Below are 16,843 nucleotides of genomic sequence, written 5' to 3'. Positions count from 1 at the left end.
CTTCTAGCAAGCAGGAGTACAATCAGCCCTCTTTACCCTGAAGTTCCAAACATTAAAAATAGATTTTGTGAGACCGGAGAGATGGGTCATCAGCTAAGAGTACTTTCTGCTCTTAAGGAAGACCCGAGGTCAGTTCCCAATACCCACGTCATGTTGCTCACAAAACTTGTATCTCCAGCTGCAAGGGATGAAGCCTCTTCTGACATCTTCAAGCACCTGCACACGTATGCTCATTCCCACACAGATACAGACACACAGACACACAGACATACAGACACACACACACACACACACACACACACACACACACACTTCAAAATTAAAAAAATATTTTTAGAAAAAGTTAATATTGTGCTTCCCAAAGTCATATCAAAATCATTGGTGATCTTGTTAGACACATATATTTCTGTCTCTACCCTAAACCTGATGGCTTAGACACACTGGAATGAGCCAGATTGGTCTCCACAAGCCACCAGGTGATTGACACATACTCAAGTGTGAGTTCCTGGAAGAAGGCTATGAACACTAGTCTGATACACTCACACATCAAGACACTCAGATCCCTTCAGGATCCTTTGTAGGTGTCCGCTACAATCTATCTATACGACAGCTTGCCCCTCTACAACCCTGAGAGAACAGACATTCTTTTTCCTATTCTCCGCAGCATCAAATTGAGGATCAGAGCAGCCGACTAACTTGTCCAAGGGACCTACTCTTCACTCGTAACACCTTTAGAGCCTTATCAGCTGTTTTGTGCTGACTTGCCAGGTGGAGGCAATTGTAGACAGCAGTAACAGCTACAGGTAGGGCATTCCAGTCTCCTGAGAAGTGCCTTAGCTTTGTGTCTAGACTCAGTTCCTCTGGATCAAGCAATCATGACACACAGCATGGCACTTGGGGGGTCCTTTAATGTAAAAGACATGACTTGCTTCCCAGTAACCTGATTTAAAAAAAAAAGCACATTTAACATTATGAGGAAAATGCTCAAGAATGTCTGGTCCTAATCGGAGGGACTTCTACTATCCACCTACAGAACAAAAGTCAAATTCATCAGTTCAAGGGCATTGGGCCTCCACAGTTTGGCTGCATAACCCCCACCCCCACAACCATTTTCTATTCTAAACCTCCCCCAAAGAAACAAGGCTGGCCCAGTACAGCCTGCTATGGCTTTAAAAGTCTTCATAATTAAAGATGCATGCCTTTGCATTGATAAACTGGCTAGTTATTAACTTAATTATTAAAAGTCGGATATCAGAACTAAGGATTATGGTCAATTTCTACCAAAACAATCTAAACAATTTTAATTAATAAAACCTTATCTATAAAAGATGTCTTTTAGGATTGTACAATATATAACCTTTGTGACTATATATGGCAGCCTCGAATCATGTCTTTTTATTTTTATTTAATTATTTACATTTAATTTAATGTGCATTGATGTTCTCCCTGAATGTATATCTTTATAAGGGTGTGAGATCCCCGGAACTAGACATGCAGACAGCTATAAACTGCCATGTCAGGGTGCAGGAATTGAACCAAGACCCTCCAAGAAGAGCAACCAGTGCTCTTAACCACTGAGCCATCTCTCCAGCCCCACCTTTTTCTTTTTTTAACCTGATGACCATCAGCTGGTATTTTCTCATCCTCCTACAAGGAGCAGAGCAGGCACATGAAGAACTGACCTGGTTCCTGGCTTTGAAGGAAGAGACAGAAGCTAAGGGCTCTGGCTGAGCAGGGCTGATTCAGAGAGTGAAGGCCCAGAGAAAATGGCCCTCTTGAGCCTGAGTGTCTTCCAGATTCCCTCAGGTTTCAGAACTCAGGGTAAGTGACAGCCTATGCCTTCCCTTTGTCCCTGGGCCCAGCAGTGTACAGGGGAGAGATAACAGACAACGGGCTCCAGGAAGCAGATGTGGTATGAACAGGAAGGGCAGCGCCATGCTTACACACATCTCCCTCACTCACCAATCTCTTCTGAGATGACCTGTAGCTTTTCCAGTGTCCGGCTGATAAGTACAACATTGAGTCCATGTCTGGCCAGCTGCAGGCAGGAATGGAAAGACCAGAAAGATGGTGAGCGGATGGGAGGCCTTGAGGGACGTACCTGTTTGCCGTGTGAGTCGCCTGCTTCCCCTGAGCTAATATGTGATGGATGTTCCTGAGGTATGAGTGAGACAGCAACTGTGGGTGAGGCTGAAGCCAGCAGTGTGACAGTCAGGCTGTGTGCACATTATGTGGCCAGAGCCACCGTAAGAAGTCTTCCTATGTGGGCCTACTGTCTGAGAGCCCCTATCTGAAACTGGAGGGACTCACTGCAGCCAAGTACAGAGCCTGGGGGTTGTACCTCAGTAGCTGTATACCTTTCTTTTTGAGACAGAGACTAACCAGATTGAGACTTACCAACTGGGTCTCTCTACCCCACCTCTCTAGAGCTGGAATCACAAGTGTGCATGGCACTGCCCAGCATTTTCACGTGTGTTCCGTGATCAAACTCAGGTCCTTATGCTTGCAAGGACTGAGCTATCCCTCCACCGCTCTTTAAGTACTGTTGGGAGGCCATCAGGGTAGAAGGGCTTACAAGCAACGCCTGGCTACCCGGCTCTGTGAGCTCTGGTTATCTTCCCACAAAGCATCTCAAGGAGCTACACACCAAGAGACTCAAGATGCATGTGAGAGACTATCAGGCTCCTGTTCATGTTGGATGTTCTCACTAATGACATGCATGCAGTTTTCAAATCTTCCTTGGGTCCCTTGGCCCCTGCACCTGTTTGCAATCCCAGAGAGTTAAATTTTACTCCCTGGCAATAAAGTGATTCTTTAGTCATTCAGCATGAGTTACTGTTCTCTTTCCTTCTTTTTCCAACATTTATCTGCACACACACACACACACACACACACACACACACACACACAGAGGGAGAGGGAGAGAGACAGACAGACATTACATTTTAATTTTATTTTAATTAAGGAAATGAAACACATCAGTTGAAAGGTTGTCAGGTAGTTGTGGCACTGCTTTGGTAGAGACAGAGGCTTTACAACCTGAGCAACAGCTCTAGGGACAACATCATCAAATTCACCACAAGAGTCCCAGGAAGCGACAACCATGGGACAGTTGGGAGGACCGTAGAAACATCTGACTACACTGCCCTTGGGGCTTGGCTGAGCCCAGCTATCTTGTCTCTCTGGGTTTCTTCTCATTTTCTAAAATGGAGGTGGAGCCTCCCTAGTGAGTCCTATGAACTAGACGACACCTTTATAATAAACACAATATTCCTGCTAAAGTTCTTTAAAATTGGTTAAGAGGCCATTACAGAGCTATTGAAGAGATGGCTCAGCAGTTAAGAGCACTTGCTGCCCTTGCAGATGACTCAGGTCCAGTTCCCAGGACCCACATCAGGTGACTTACAACCACGTCAGTTCCTAGGAATCCAGCATCCTCTTCTATGCAGGCAACACACTCAAATACATACAGACAAACCACTAATACACATACGGTTAAAATTATCGTTTTTTTAAATGAGAGGTTATTATAAATATAATTTAGAATTTAGAAATCATAGAAATATAAATTAGAATTTAGAAATACAAATTTCTTAACTGATTTAAGAGAAATAAATTGAAGAATTTTATAACCACTTAAAAAAAAAACAACAAAAAAACCACAAGTGTTTCCAGGCATGATGGCACATGCCTTTTGTCCCAGCATTCAGGAGGTAGATGGATCTCTGTAAGTTTGAGGCCAGGGCTATGTAGAGAAGTCCTGTCTCAAAAAACAAAACACACACACACACACACACACACACACACACACACACACACACACACACACAGAGCTGGATATGGTGGTGCATGCCTTTAATCCTAGGGAAACAGAGAGGCAGGCAGATCTCTGTGAGTTTGAGGTCAGCCTAATCTACAGAGTTCCAGGACAGCCAGGGATCTGTTATACAGAGAAACCCTGTTTGAAAAACAAAACAGAGAGAGAGAGCGAGCAAACAAACAAAATTATCATAATAAGGCAATAAGGATATAAACTAGTATTTTAAATTGTCCACAAAGAGAAATCCAATCACAGATTATCCTCTGGGTAAATTCTATCAAACATTCCAAAAACAAAAAACAAAATCTTTCCAAAATTGCATAATAAAGAATTAAAGGAGGTCAAGTTCTCTCTTTTTATGGGGATCCTATAACCTTGACACTTCAGACTCTAGAGAACAAACACCATCACTTAGTAATGCTGGCCATCAGGAAACAGCCCATGACTCAGCAGTTCTGTTCTGACGGATGCTGTCCACTAATAAGCCTGTCCTCTCGGAGACGGGGACAGACGTAAGGGAAACGTGAGTGTCTGCTGACAGAGAAAGGCATAGCCAAACTGGGACATACTAGAATGCTATAATAAAGGGATAAAGGTGCTCTTCCAACAATGAAAGTCAGTGGACCACCTTCAGCAAGGGTGAATATTTTAAAACAAGGCCAGATGGAAAAGGTAAGCTGGAGATTGGGGTAACTGGCATCACACAAGACTTTAATGCAAGGATGGACTCTGGGCCGTTTCTCTGCAGCCACCAGCAACACTGCCTGCAGAATGGTGTCTGCTAGTCTGTGGGTGGGGAGTCTTCCTACATGCTAGGGAGGAGTAGCCCCCAAACTGCCAGAAAAAAAGAGGAATGAAAATAATGACCTCCATGGTGCTTTTTGCTTCTGGAATTCTCTAGCCATCAACCATCACGAATTCACATCAATGTGACAAGAGGCTGACTCTATACTGTATTTCGGACTACAGTTTGGTGAATAAGAGCCCTCAGCTTCTCTTGGGTGACGTCAGACCATATCAGTCTCATAAAGAACAAGCTGGCAGTGCAGTCCAATATTGAAGTTCAATATTAGCCTTGTTAGCAGGCTTTCTGATAAGGTGGTACAATTAACTGGTACTGTAAACAGACACACACACACACACACACACACACACACACACACACACTCCTCGAATCTCAAGAACAACTGAAGTCAACTTTAATGGCCAGCAACAGACATGAGGCTTCATACCCTGAGACCCTTTATGAAGAGCAGAACTGTACCCACATGTCTATGCTAGGATCGAAGCTTCCCACTAAATATACTCAGTGGCATATTCCGAGTTGGTTACTAAGAGAGACTGCAGACCTTTGAAAACAAACTTTTCTAAAAAGTCATCCTTTTGTAAAAGTAGACAAAGTGATTGAATATTAAAAAACAAACCAACCAAGGGGCTGAGGAGATGGCTCAGTGGTTAAGAGCACATACCACTCTTGCAGAGGACCGGCGTTCAGTTCCCAACACTACGTTGGATGGCTGCAACTACCAGTAACTCCAGCTCCAATTCAGGGGCATTCATGTGTACATTAATGTACACAAACACAACAACACAGCACACACATAAATACCCATCAGGGAACGTGAAATGCAAGCCGAGAGGCTTCTCTCATCACACTCAGACAAACAGGTTGCAGTGTGACACTTCCCCAGCAGGGACCACAATGGCTGCTTCCTGGGAGACCCTCATCTATATCACTGATTTCCTGCACCACCTACCTTTTCCCTCTCTCCTTATGCCTTACATAAAGTTCAGCCGTTTTGCCCCCTTGTGAGTCTCATACATGCATGGCTTAGGGTGTTTTGAAACCTATGTTCTTTTGCACATTATCTGACTGTTGCTGGCTTATCTCATTTACTGAAATACCCAGCCTTCTGAAGGAAAAGAATCTCTTTAGGATACCCTCCACCAAAGGCACGAATTGACCCAAGCAGTGATGGTGCATGCCTTTAATCCCAGCACTCGGGAGACAGAGGCAGGTGGAACTCTGAGTCTGAGGCCAGCCCGATCTACACAGTAAGTTCCAGGATAGCCAAGGCTATACGAAAAACCCTGTCTGGGAGGGAAGGAGGGGAGAGCGAAGCTGAGAGCAGGGTATAGGGACATAGGGGTCCTCACTGTTGCCCAATGGGCAGAGGCTAAACCCACAAGGTAAATTCGGATACTAGAGGTCCTGGTAATGGTCAGCCTCTTCTGGGAATGTGATCAAGCAGATGCCACAACCTTTAAGGAACCTGGTTCTCTGTCCAAGAGAAGGTGAGACAGCTACCCTGGGCGACCTTTCTCTTTACGCAGAACGGTCTGTTTGTGTGAGGAGCTTCAGTACAAGGCTGCAGTGCACAGTAGAGGGAAGGGCACGCAGCAGAGCTCCAGACAGGAAATCGCCGATCATCTGAGAACCCTCTGAATGTTATCGAGGTCCCTTAATACTGTCAGTCACATCCTTAGCATCTGCATCCACATATAATTAAGAGTTTTCTCTGCTTTTTTTTTTCTTTTTTAAAAGAGAAAGGCATTTATTTTTATTTCATGTATATGGTTTTTTTTCTGTTGTTTTCTTTGTGTCTTTTCCAATCTGAAACGTTCACAGATTTCACCACTCTTCTGGGAAATGCCAGATAAAATAGGATTTCACCAAGCAGTTTTAAAAATAAGATATATTGACAAAAAAACTAAAATATCAATTAGGAGGAAAAACCATAAACCCAGAGCTGTGGCAATTCTGGGCTGACGGAGTCCCCCACCCCCCACCACTTCTGAAAGTTGGAATTCTGTCACAAAGGTGACTTTAAGAATGAAGAACTTTTGTCTCCCAGTTTTCTTCATCGGCTTCCCAAAGGGGAAGTTGTCCATTAAATGAAAAACAATTTGCATTTTCAGCACAAAGGGTGCTCTTTGCCTGTGGGCTCCAGCCTCTCCTTGGTGGCGCCTTTTCCTGGAGAGTTTCCGTGGGGCATGTGAAGTGGTCTGGGCCAAAAGGGGCTCAGACAGCACTGCGCTGTCTGGGCAGCATTGTCCCCTTTGTCTGCTCAAGCAGGACTCAATCTTATTCTGAGAAAGTCGGGACTGACAGGCCCCATATGCGGGTCTTCAGCCCCTTTTCAGAGAGTTAAGCCCCAAGAATCAAGGCCTTTCCCAGAATGCATTGCCCACTGGTCCGGGATCTCTGCAGCACATACTGGCTTGAATGGGGGCCTGGGTCAAGAAAGGTGCTTGTGGCTGCTAATCTACACTCGGTGGTGGGAGGTAGACAGGGCTTCCTCTGTGTGGCAGAGAATAGAAGACAGGGCTGGAATTCAGGTGCAGAGAGACGAGACAAGGGCCTCAGAGGTGGAAGCCCTCCCTGTGCCTCCCAGCCCAGCCCTTCCAAACGTTCCCCTCTCCCCCACCCGCTTTGCGTGATACTTGAAATTCCTTTAACAGGGGGCAAAGCCTCCCCAACCACTTGGAAGATGAATGTGGATTAAACTAACATGTGCACAGAATAGGCTTCCGGAAAGCCAGAGATGTGCAGTCCTCTATTTCTGCCATTAAGCACGACTTTGAAATTTCCAGTTGTTTAATTAAGCAGGAGCAGCGGGATAAATCAGAATGTGAACCAAACCCCAAGGAAGCTCACTTTCTCTAGCCAAGGATCAGAAAAAGGGAAGCCTGGTGAGAGTTTAGTGAGAGTGTTTAGGCTGGGAGAAGGCTGCGTGAGGTACCTTGCTGTCTGAATTCCAGGCCCCACCAGCAATTCACAGCTGGGGAGGCAGACACAGGTGGGTCTGCAAGACTAACTAGCTAGGTTCAAAGAGAGACCTTGGAGAGACAGACAGAGAGACAGAGAGAAACAGAGACAAAGAGACAGACAGAGAGACAGACAAAGAGACAGAGAGAGACACAGACAAAGAGAGACAGAGACAGAGAGACAGACAGAGAGACAGAGACAGAGAGACAGACAAAGAGACAGAGACAGAGACAGACAGAAATGCAGAGACAGACAGACAGAGGGAGAGGGAGATTTCTATAAGCCAGATAGGTATTTCAGGAACTCCACTAGAGGAAACACAATTGTCAAGGTCAGAAAGATTGCTGGTAGAAAAAAATGAACACTGGGAGCTGTCTACAGGCATCTCTGAGGTTGCCCCTCCCCTGCTCTAACGATTTTTGCTGTTGCTTAGAGTAAGATAATTTCTACAAGTTCACAGTTTTTTTTTTAATCTGTTTCATTCTACTATTAAGCTCATCCACTGAGTAAAATTTCTTAGGCAGAAATAGTGGTGCACATTTATAATCCTGCTACCCTGGAAGTGGAGGCAGGAGGATTGGGGGTTCAAGACCATCACATTGAGTTTGAGTGAAGAAAAGCCATGGGAAGACTTTGTCTACAGACCCGTCACCTACACACACTCACGCACACACATACACACGCACACGCACATGACACACCAACAAACAAACCACAAAACAAAACAGAGGATACTCTCTAAGTAGAGAGGAAGTGGCTAGAGCTGTGTATGAGAGAGAGAGAGAGAGAGAGAGAGAGAGAGAGAGAGAGAGAGAGAGAGAGAGAGAGACATGGTAAGAAAGAAATAACAGAAGGAAATGGCTCAGCGGTTGAGAGCACTGACTGCTCTTTCAGAGGTCCTGAATTTAATTCCCAGCAACCACATGGTGGCTCACAACCATCTGTAATGGGATCCCATGCCCTTTTATGATGTTGGAAGACAGTGTACTCACGTCCATCAAATAAATAAATGTTTAAAGAGAAAAGAAAAGAAAAGCACAAGTTCTCCCATTCTCCAGGGGGGGCTTGTTCCATGTGTCACCCTGAGTAGAGCATGGTACCCAGACATGTGGCAAACATTAATCATTCCATGTGCTTCTGTGAAGTGTGAATGTGTATCTTTTATTATTGCCTTTTGATTTTTATTCATTGGTCTTTAGGAAGAGGATCTCATGTAGCCCAGGAGGAACTCGAAGTTGCTATGGAGCTGAAGGCAACTTCTGCTTCTTCTTCCCAAGTGCAGGCAGGGGTTACCGGTGTGTGCTGCCACACTTGTCATGTAATGCGTATTTTTGTTGGGAATAACATATTCAGAAGATTTTTAACTTAGGTATTTGCCCTCCATAATGTGAGGGAACCTCCTCCCACCCAGATTTGCAGCCTTCCATTCCACCCTGCAGATCTTGAATACACCAGCTTCCAGAGTGATGTGAACTGATTTCTTTTTAAAAGATCTCTCCCCAGATATACATATTCTGTTCTTGCTCTCACATCTACTCTCTTTCTCTCCTCCTTCCTTTCTTCTCTCTAATTAGTTTGGTTTCTCTAGAGAACCCTAACAAAGTCTCCAATTCATGCACACAGAGAGAGAGGGAGAGAGAGGGAGAGAGAGAGAGAGACAGAGAGACAGAGAGACAGAGAGACAGAGACAGAGACAGACAGAGACAGACAGACAGAGACAGACAGACAGACAGAGACAGACAGAGAGACAGAGAATATATGTGAAACCAAATGTCTGGAAAGGAAACACAATTTTAAATTGTATTTATTTACGTGTATGGGTATTTGGCCTGTGTTTCTGTGCTTCACGTGCTCGCAATGCCCTTGGAGGTCAGAAGGGGGATGGCTGATCCCCTTGAACTCAAGTGACAGATGTTCATGAGCCACCATGTGGGTGCTGGGAACCAAACTCAGATCCTTGGTAAGAGCAGCAAGCTCTCGTAATGAGTGAACTGTCTTTCCAGCCCCAATTTAAATGTTCAAAGCAAATAGAAGCTAAACTTGGAAAGTCTTCTCTACACAGCATTCTGCCCTCCCCATCCTGTTTAACCCGTGCCCAGGTGAGAATGCTACCACCTCCCATTGGTTGAACTAGATTCAGTCAATGATGGCCAGAGGTCAGAATACCCGTATAGCTGGTTGGTTCTCAGCTCTGGAATCCATATCACCCCATAATCCGAAGCAGTCGTTAGCAGGAGAGAAAAAAATGGACTTTCTGGAAGGAAGAAAAGCCTGCATGAACTCGAAAAAAAATTATCTTTTAAGTAAGACACAAGGAAAGATGAAAAGGTTTGTACAGAAGAAGAAAGCAAGAACTAGCCAAGGACAGAACAGAACGTCAGGACACAGGCTCACAGAGCTCCCTGGTGCTGGCAGTGACTCAAAAGCCCAGGGATGGCGGATCACTTCATCTGCCAGATGATGTCAACAGATCCGGTCAGGGTGAGCACTGACATCTCATCCAGCTCCCAGCACCTGACTCCTGACCCTTGCTTTCTAAGATGGCAAAAGAATGAACAGCTTAGGCAGCATTGTTTTGGGATCTCTAAGTCAGTCAGGTTAGCATGGATTTGAGGGAAGAATGGGGAATCTGAATGAATCCAGGTAGCTCAGCAACCCACAGAGGTTAAGGCCACAGATGGTGGGTGGTTTGGGCCTCTCCTGAGCCCTGATCTGAAATAGGAAACCAGTGTATTAAATGTAACACAGCATGTCCATTTTCTGTCACTGTGACAGAGTACCTGAGATAAACAACTTAAAAGGCATCAAGGTTCACTTTGGCCCCAGGTTACAGGAGTGCCTAGCAGTGGCCAAGGACCCCTTTCTTATGGACCTGTGGTGAGCAAACCTTGCAGGGGAAAGCTACTCATTTCAGGGCAGCTGGGAATTGATAGGTCTACCCAACGTCCTACCAGTAGGACCACAGGCCATAAATGTGCCTTTGTGGGGGGCGCACAACAATGACACGACAACCACAGGAACACTCGAGCTCTGTGATCCACATCATAGCAGTGAGAGAGACGTCTTTCGATTAAACATTTTTTATTATATTTAGCATATGTGCGTGAGTGTGGTGTGGTATGGTTTGGTGTGGGAGGTAGGTGTAGGGAGTGGTGTGTGTACGTGTGTGGTGTGTGTGTGTGTGTGTGTGTGTGTGTCCACTCATCATATACATAGTGTGTGGGATGGTATGGAACGTATGTGGTGGGATGTGAGTGTGGGATATTGGGGTAGAAAGGTTGAGGATGGGGTGTGTGTTTGTGTGTGTGTGTGTGTGTGTGTGTGTGAGAGAGAGAGAGAGAGAGAGAGACAGAGAGACAGAGAGACAGAGAGACAGAGACAGAGACAGAGACAGAGACAGAGACAGAGACACATGTCTGGAAGTCAGAGAACAACCTGTTAGAATTGGTTCTTTCTTTCCATTTTGGGATTAAACCTCAGGTTGCCAGGCATCAATGGTTTTACCCATTGAGGAACCTCACCAACCCTTTCCCTTTCAGTTTTTTGACAACAGAAGACGCGGCTTTGGAAAGCTGTTGCTGAGCCCTCTTTCTATTCTCCACACTCAAATGTGACCACTCATCATCAAGGACCAGCCAGTAGTGGTTGAGGGGACATCCTTATATGCATTAGCATAAGCATGAAGAACTCAGATGACCAAAGGCCACACATTTTCCTGTTGGGGTGAAATCTGGGCACGGATGCTCTGTGCCAGCACCTGGGAGCCTTTTAAATGATGTACACGAGATGTGTCACATCCAAAGTGTGTATAGAGAGGCTCCAGGACACCTGGAGCTGCTATGTCACACAGTGTGGTTTACTGTGACAGCAGCCTCTGGGATGGAGAGGTAGGATAGCATCCTCTCTAAATCTACTTATCGAAACCTAACCCTTGCTTTGAAAACAGCCAAAGGGGAGGTCTTCGCATGCTGCAAAATTAGCTCACAAGGGTAGAACCCATGTTGTAGGGTTAGCACCCTTAGAATATTCCCAGAGCTTGGTTCCTGGCCGCCCATTGAGGTTTGCCCTCTGTAACCCAGGATGAGCAGTGAGCACCATGGGGCCTCTGAGCCTTGGGAACTGTGAGTCGTCTGGACTGCCCAGCTTACGGCTACATTCGTATGAGAACTGGGGCAGGCTAGGGTGGCCGAGCTTACTATGGATCTCTACAAGTCACTGAGACCACAGGAGCCTGTGTGTCCACAATTCCGCCCCTCCGCTGAGCTGCCTTTCCAGTTTTATGAAGAATGAAGAAAAATTAGGATATTAACTTAAAATTTCTGGTGAGAAAAAAAATGACTGAGTCACAGGCCTTCATTTGAGAGAATATTATGTCTCCTTTTAAAAATAGTATTTTGGGGGCCGGACAGATGGTTCAGTGAGTAGCGCCACTTGCCACCAAGCTCGATGACCTGAGTTCTCTGCATAACCCACTTGATGGAGGAGAAAATGGATTCTGCAGTTGTCCTCTGACCTCTACATGCATACCATGGCACTCACACACAGACAGGCAGACAGACAGACAGACAGACACACACACACACACACACACAAACACACACACACAAATAAATATATGTGAAAAACACATAAATAAAATTAAAGGCAATATTTTTGACATAAGGAAATGCTAACAACTAAATATAACTTAAAAAGCAATGATGTGTATGACATGGGATTTGAAAGAAATTTGGGGGAAGTTGACAAGTTCTGAATATCTGACTCCCTTGTTTAGGAGACTGACTCCTCTCACTGAAGTTTTACAGCATTCTTTATCAAGACTTACACACTTTTCTCTGTGTTCATGTGTGGTGTGTATGAGCGATTAAATGCACATGGGCTCACTTATGTGTGCAGGCTAGCACGCGTGTAGCATGTGGAGACCTGAAGTTTTCTTTGTCAATCATTCTCCAATGTATTGACTGCAGCAACAAGTCTTGCTGAACCCAGACCTCGTTGATTATCTAGCCTAGTTGGTCAGTTAGCCTGGGGGAGTCCCCGTCTCTGCCTCCCCAGTGCTTTCGAAACAAAAGCTATACATGATACATCTAATCTACATAATTTTTGAGCTAGTATGTTCCCTATTTGTATGGGATAAATAAAAGGGATGTATTTACTTACTTATTTTAAGACAGGGTCTCACTATGTGGCCCTGGCTTTTCTGGAACTCGCTATGTAGACCACACTGGCCCTGAACTCACAGAAATCCTCCTGCCTCTGCCTCCCAAGTGCTGCAATTAAGGTGTACACCACCATGCCAGGTTGCGTTTACATTTTTAAAGGCACATTTAAATATCTAAACACTATTGTACAATTAAAACCAGAAAACACCAAATGCCCCCATAAATCCTTAAAACCTAAATGGAGGCACTGGTACTTTGACGTGTCATTAGTTTGTTGACTGGCTGGATTGTTTTAGAGAGCATCCAGAGACTAGAGAGATGGCTCAGTTATAAAAGCATTTGCTGCCTTTCCAGAAGACCATTTTGGTCCCTAACACCACATTGGTGGCTCACAACCACCTGTAACACCAGCTTGAAGGAATCTGATGCCATCTTCTGGGTACATAAGTGGCATACACACATAAACACACATAAAATAAATCTTTTTAAGTGTCTAAGAAATGAGATTATAATTTTTTTTTTAGTTTACTCTCATACTAAAGGTGCTTTACTTCTTAAATGAATGTCTATGACCTCTGTACACAGGAAAGTGATGGGTGGGGTGGATGCTTATGACAAGGGGGGGATGGTTGCCTAGAGGGTAGCTTCAAAGCTAGGCTGGTCGAACTCACCTGTAGTCTCAGCTACTTAAAAAGCTAACTCGGGAGATACAGCTGAGGTCAGCCCGTGAGACACGGCAAGACCCAGTCTCCAAAATTCACACCACAAAAAGCAGCCACCTCACCTCAAATGAATAGGCTTTCCCGATGCCATCGCCTGCTCCGGTGATCACTGAAAGAAATGGAGACAGCCTTGAAGCAAGAGGACAGACACATCCTCAAGCCTCTCTCTCATGGCCACAGTCTCTTGTCCATCTCTATCTAGAATGCTCACTGCCACAAAGCCACATTGCTCCATCCCAAGGTTTCCAGTCTTTGGTAACCTGGACAGAACCCTGGAAGTGAAGGGTTTTTTGTTTTGTCTTTGGGGGGTTGTGTGTGTGTGTGTGTAGGGTGTTTGGAGGGATCTGTCTAGAAAACACACTATGACATGCAGCCAACAAGTATTCTATCCAGGCTTCTTAAGACTTGGGGCAGTGCAAAGTTAGTGCCTCAAAGACAAGCATGAACCCTATTACTGATTCATTCCTGCCCAGTGCTCACTCTAAGAGCACCTCAGGGTTCCTTCTGAGAAGTGAAGTCTGGTCCCTCCCCTCCTCCACCCCATAGGTCAGCAGCCCTCAATGCCTGTGGAAGATAGGAAACCTAGCAAAGAGGACACAGGAAGGGGGACGTGTGTGTGTGTGTGTGTGTGTGTGTGTGTGTGTGTGTGTGTGTGTGTGTGTGCAGGGACCTGAGGGCCTTGGATAGCTAATCCCCAATACCACTGTCTATTATTAGTACCTAATAATCTCACAGGCCTTCAAACCCTTTCTTTCCAAAATTGGAGACAGATGACCAAAATTACACGTTTCACAATTCACCACAAATATACCCACCTGCAGCTGACCTTGGCACCAAGGGCACACTTTTTTTAGGGCACATTTTTTTTTTTTTGGTTCTTTTTTTCGGAGCTGGGGACCGAACCCAGGGCCTTGCGCTTCCTAGGCAAGCGCTCTACCATTGAGCTAAATCCCCAACCCCAGGGCACATTTTTTTAAAAAAAATGTTCATTAAAAACCTGTTATTTTTTTTAACAATAATATTAACAAAAGAGTTGAGTTTATTGAGCATGGATATCAGTATGCTTTCCTCTGGCTATTTTCCAGCCTTGTTCCTGGAGTTTCATGTTCCCTACTTGAAATCAGTTCCCTCCCTGGTTTGTCTGTGCCTTGAAGACATCACATATTTGCTCATGATAATGCTACTCATTCTTGACTCTCAAACAAGCTAAGATAATACTTTTCACTTTGAAGCCACAGTTTCTGGCTGCATCTTAACTGCTCTTTGGGGAGTGTTCTTAGAAGGGCTAAGTGGGCAGTGGCTGTACAGAGGTCCAGTTGCACAGGCACATGGGCATTTGATTGTGCCCAGTAGGGTATTCGGATCCAGAATATACAATCTCAGTGGCTTAGTAAGTTTAATATAGGCAGCAAACACATGTGTGTGCATACCATATACTCGTGTACACATATGTACACATGTGCACAGACAGTGGAAGTGTAAGAAACATGAGTTAGAAATCCATGGGTTCAATGGGTTCATCCTAAACAATTCTCATGTGGTCATCAAAAAAAAAAAAAGAATCTATGAGAAAGTTTACAAAGTTGCCAAGTTTAGTGAACAGAGGCACAGAATGCATTTAAAAAGATAAATTAACATTTGGATTTCAAATTTTTTGAAACACCCTTTAACAAAATGTAAGCACACAGAATCTGGAATTCTGTAGAGGAGAACTTGGTTTATTATTTGTATTACCAGAAAAACCTCCAAAAAAAGAAGTAAATCTAGCCAAGTAACAGACACCTGAGTGAAACCTGAGGGGCAGCACCCCCCCCCATCTCCTGATCCAAACCTTGATTCCACTCATGCTGTCTAGCTACACCATTACATGTGTGAAATCATTCTGAGACATAAGAATAAGAAAAGACTCAGAGAATCCTCTTACCTGCCCATTGTCCCATTGATCTCAGGAAAGACCCTGGTAAAGCCTTGCAGAAGCTCAGAAAAAGGTACCGGGAGAACCTCACACACTTCACCAGGCAAACGAGGCACACAAGCAGCCCCACGGAAAGGAGGAACTGTTCCATGACCTCCTCTGTGGCTGTCTTGCTAGAGACCTGGCTGCTGAGACCTGGCCCTTACCCCCTGTGTGACTCCCAGTGCAGGCAGCCTGGGAGCCCGCCAGATCTTTCAGGAGGCTCTGGGTGTGTTCCATGTATCCGGGGGCATTTAGATTAGAGTAACTTCTTTATGTAACCTTGTGATTCACAGGCTTTTGAACCAAGTCTTCTTAATAATATTTGTATGGCATGGTTAGGCTTTTGTGGCTGTGGAGTTGCTCAGTAAAGGAGACAGTAGACTTGAAGAAAAGTGAAGCCCAGAGAGAAGAAACATGGCACTCTGGGATACTTGGGTCTGGAGTCTCCAAAGAGACTTGTTCTTATGACTTGATCTCCAAACATCTCTGCATTAAAAGCCCGATCCCCAGAGTGGTGGGGATGTTGGGGGGTGATGGAGCTTATGAGTTCTGCAGTCCCATGAGAAGGCAGTATTCAGAGGGAAACACTGGCCATTTGGAAAGAGTCTTTCGTTACTAATGCCAAAAGATACCATAAAGCCTCACCAGCATGACTGACCAAATAAAGACAACGCCGGTAGGTATTACCAAAGTAGACCTGGAAAAGTCCACCAGCCCTCAACCCTACACAAGACTTACAAACTACTAAGAAGTACAAGTCTTTCCCAGGGAAGAGCACACTGATTGATTATCTAATACCAAGTGGTCATCCCTGAAAACATACAAAAAAATTATACAGACTAAGCAGATAGTATTTAGGAATATGTGTTTGTATGTATATGTACATATGTATTAATATTTACATTTTTAAACAATAACAATGCAATAGCAATTAATAAAAAAAAAAAGAGGCCGTATATTTGAAAGAGAGTGAGGAGGGGCATATGAAGGTCGGTGGGCAAATTTCCTCCATGGTTGCTGAGCCAGAGTTTTGAGATTAAGGTCACCATTGCAAATACAAGAGTTAATCTTAATGATTAATTGATTATAATAAACTGCATGTGACATTCCTTGACAAGTAGTAGAAAAGACATTGGAAAAACCAACACTGTAGCCACCAACTCTATATTTGGTCATACTTAAGTTTAATATAACTTAATAAGTTTTAGCTCCTGAACTGCACCAGCTATTTCTGGTGCTCTTCCTGGCTTACACATGTGTTCACACAGGAAGCTCCACTAGACACTCAAAGTTTCCAAGCTTACTGTTGCCAAAGCGATGACCCAAGATATCATTATCAGCAAAGGTAAAGCAAAAAGGACAAACTTTTAGGTCACATTCCAGGGTTAGACGCATAGCTCCGTTGGTGGAGTA

General features: G+C 44.6%; 1 protein-coding gene across 1 annotated transcript in view; it reads right to left on the bottom strand.

Moving 5' to 3' along the window:
- The window catches only part of Hsd17b3 (hydroxysteroid (17-beta) dehydrogenase 3), a 31,326-nt gene extending 15,766 nt beyond the window's left edge, over window positions 1-15,560 (bottom strand). Inside the window, 3 exon segments of the mRNA NM_054007.1 lie at window positions 1,963-2,038; window positions 13,536-13,582; window positions 15,398-15,560. Coding sequence (NP_446459.1) covers window positions 1,963-2,038; window positions 13,536-13,582; window positions 15,398-15,539 — 265 coding nt within the window. The 5' untranslated portion in view covers window positions 15,540-15,560.
- Between the last annotated feature and the right edge of the window lie 1,283 nt (window positions 15,561-16,843).

The sequence above is a fragment of the Rattus norvegicus genome, chromosome 17 (assembly GCF_036323735.1).
Source record: "Rattus norvegicus strain BN/NHsdMcwi chromosome 17, GRCr8, whole genome shotgun sequence".
NCBI lineage: Eukaryota > Metazoa > Chordata > Mammalia > Rodentia > Muridae > Rattus > Rattus norvegicus.
The sequence above is the reverse complement of the archived record's forward strand: the minus strand, read 5'-3'. Positions and strand labels throughout refer to the sequence as shown.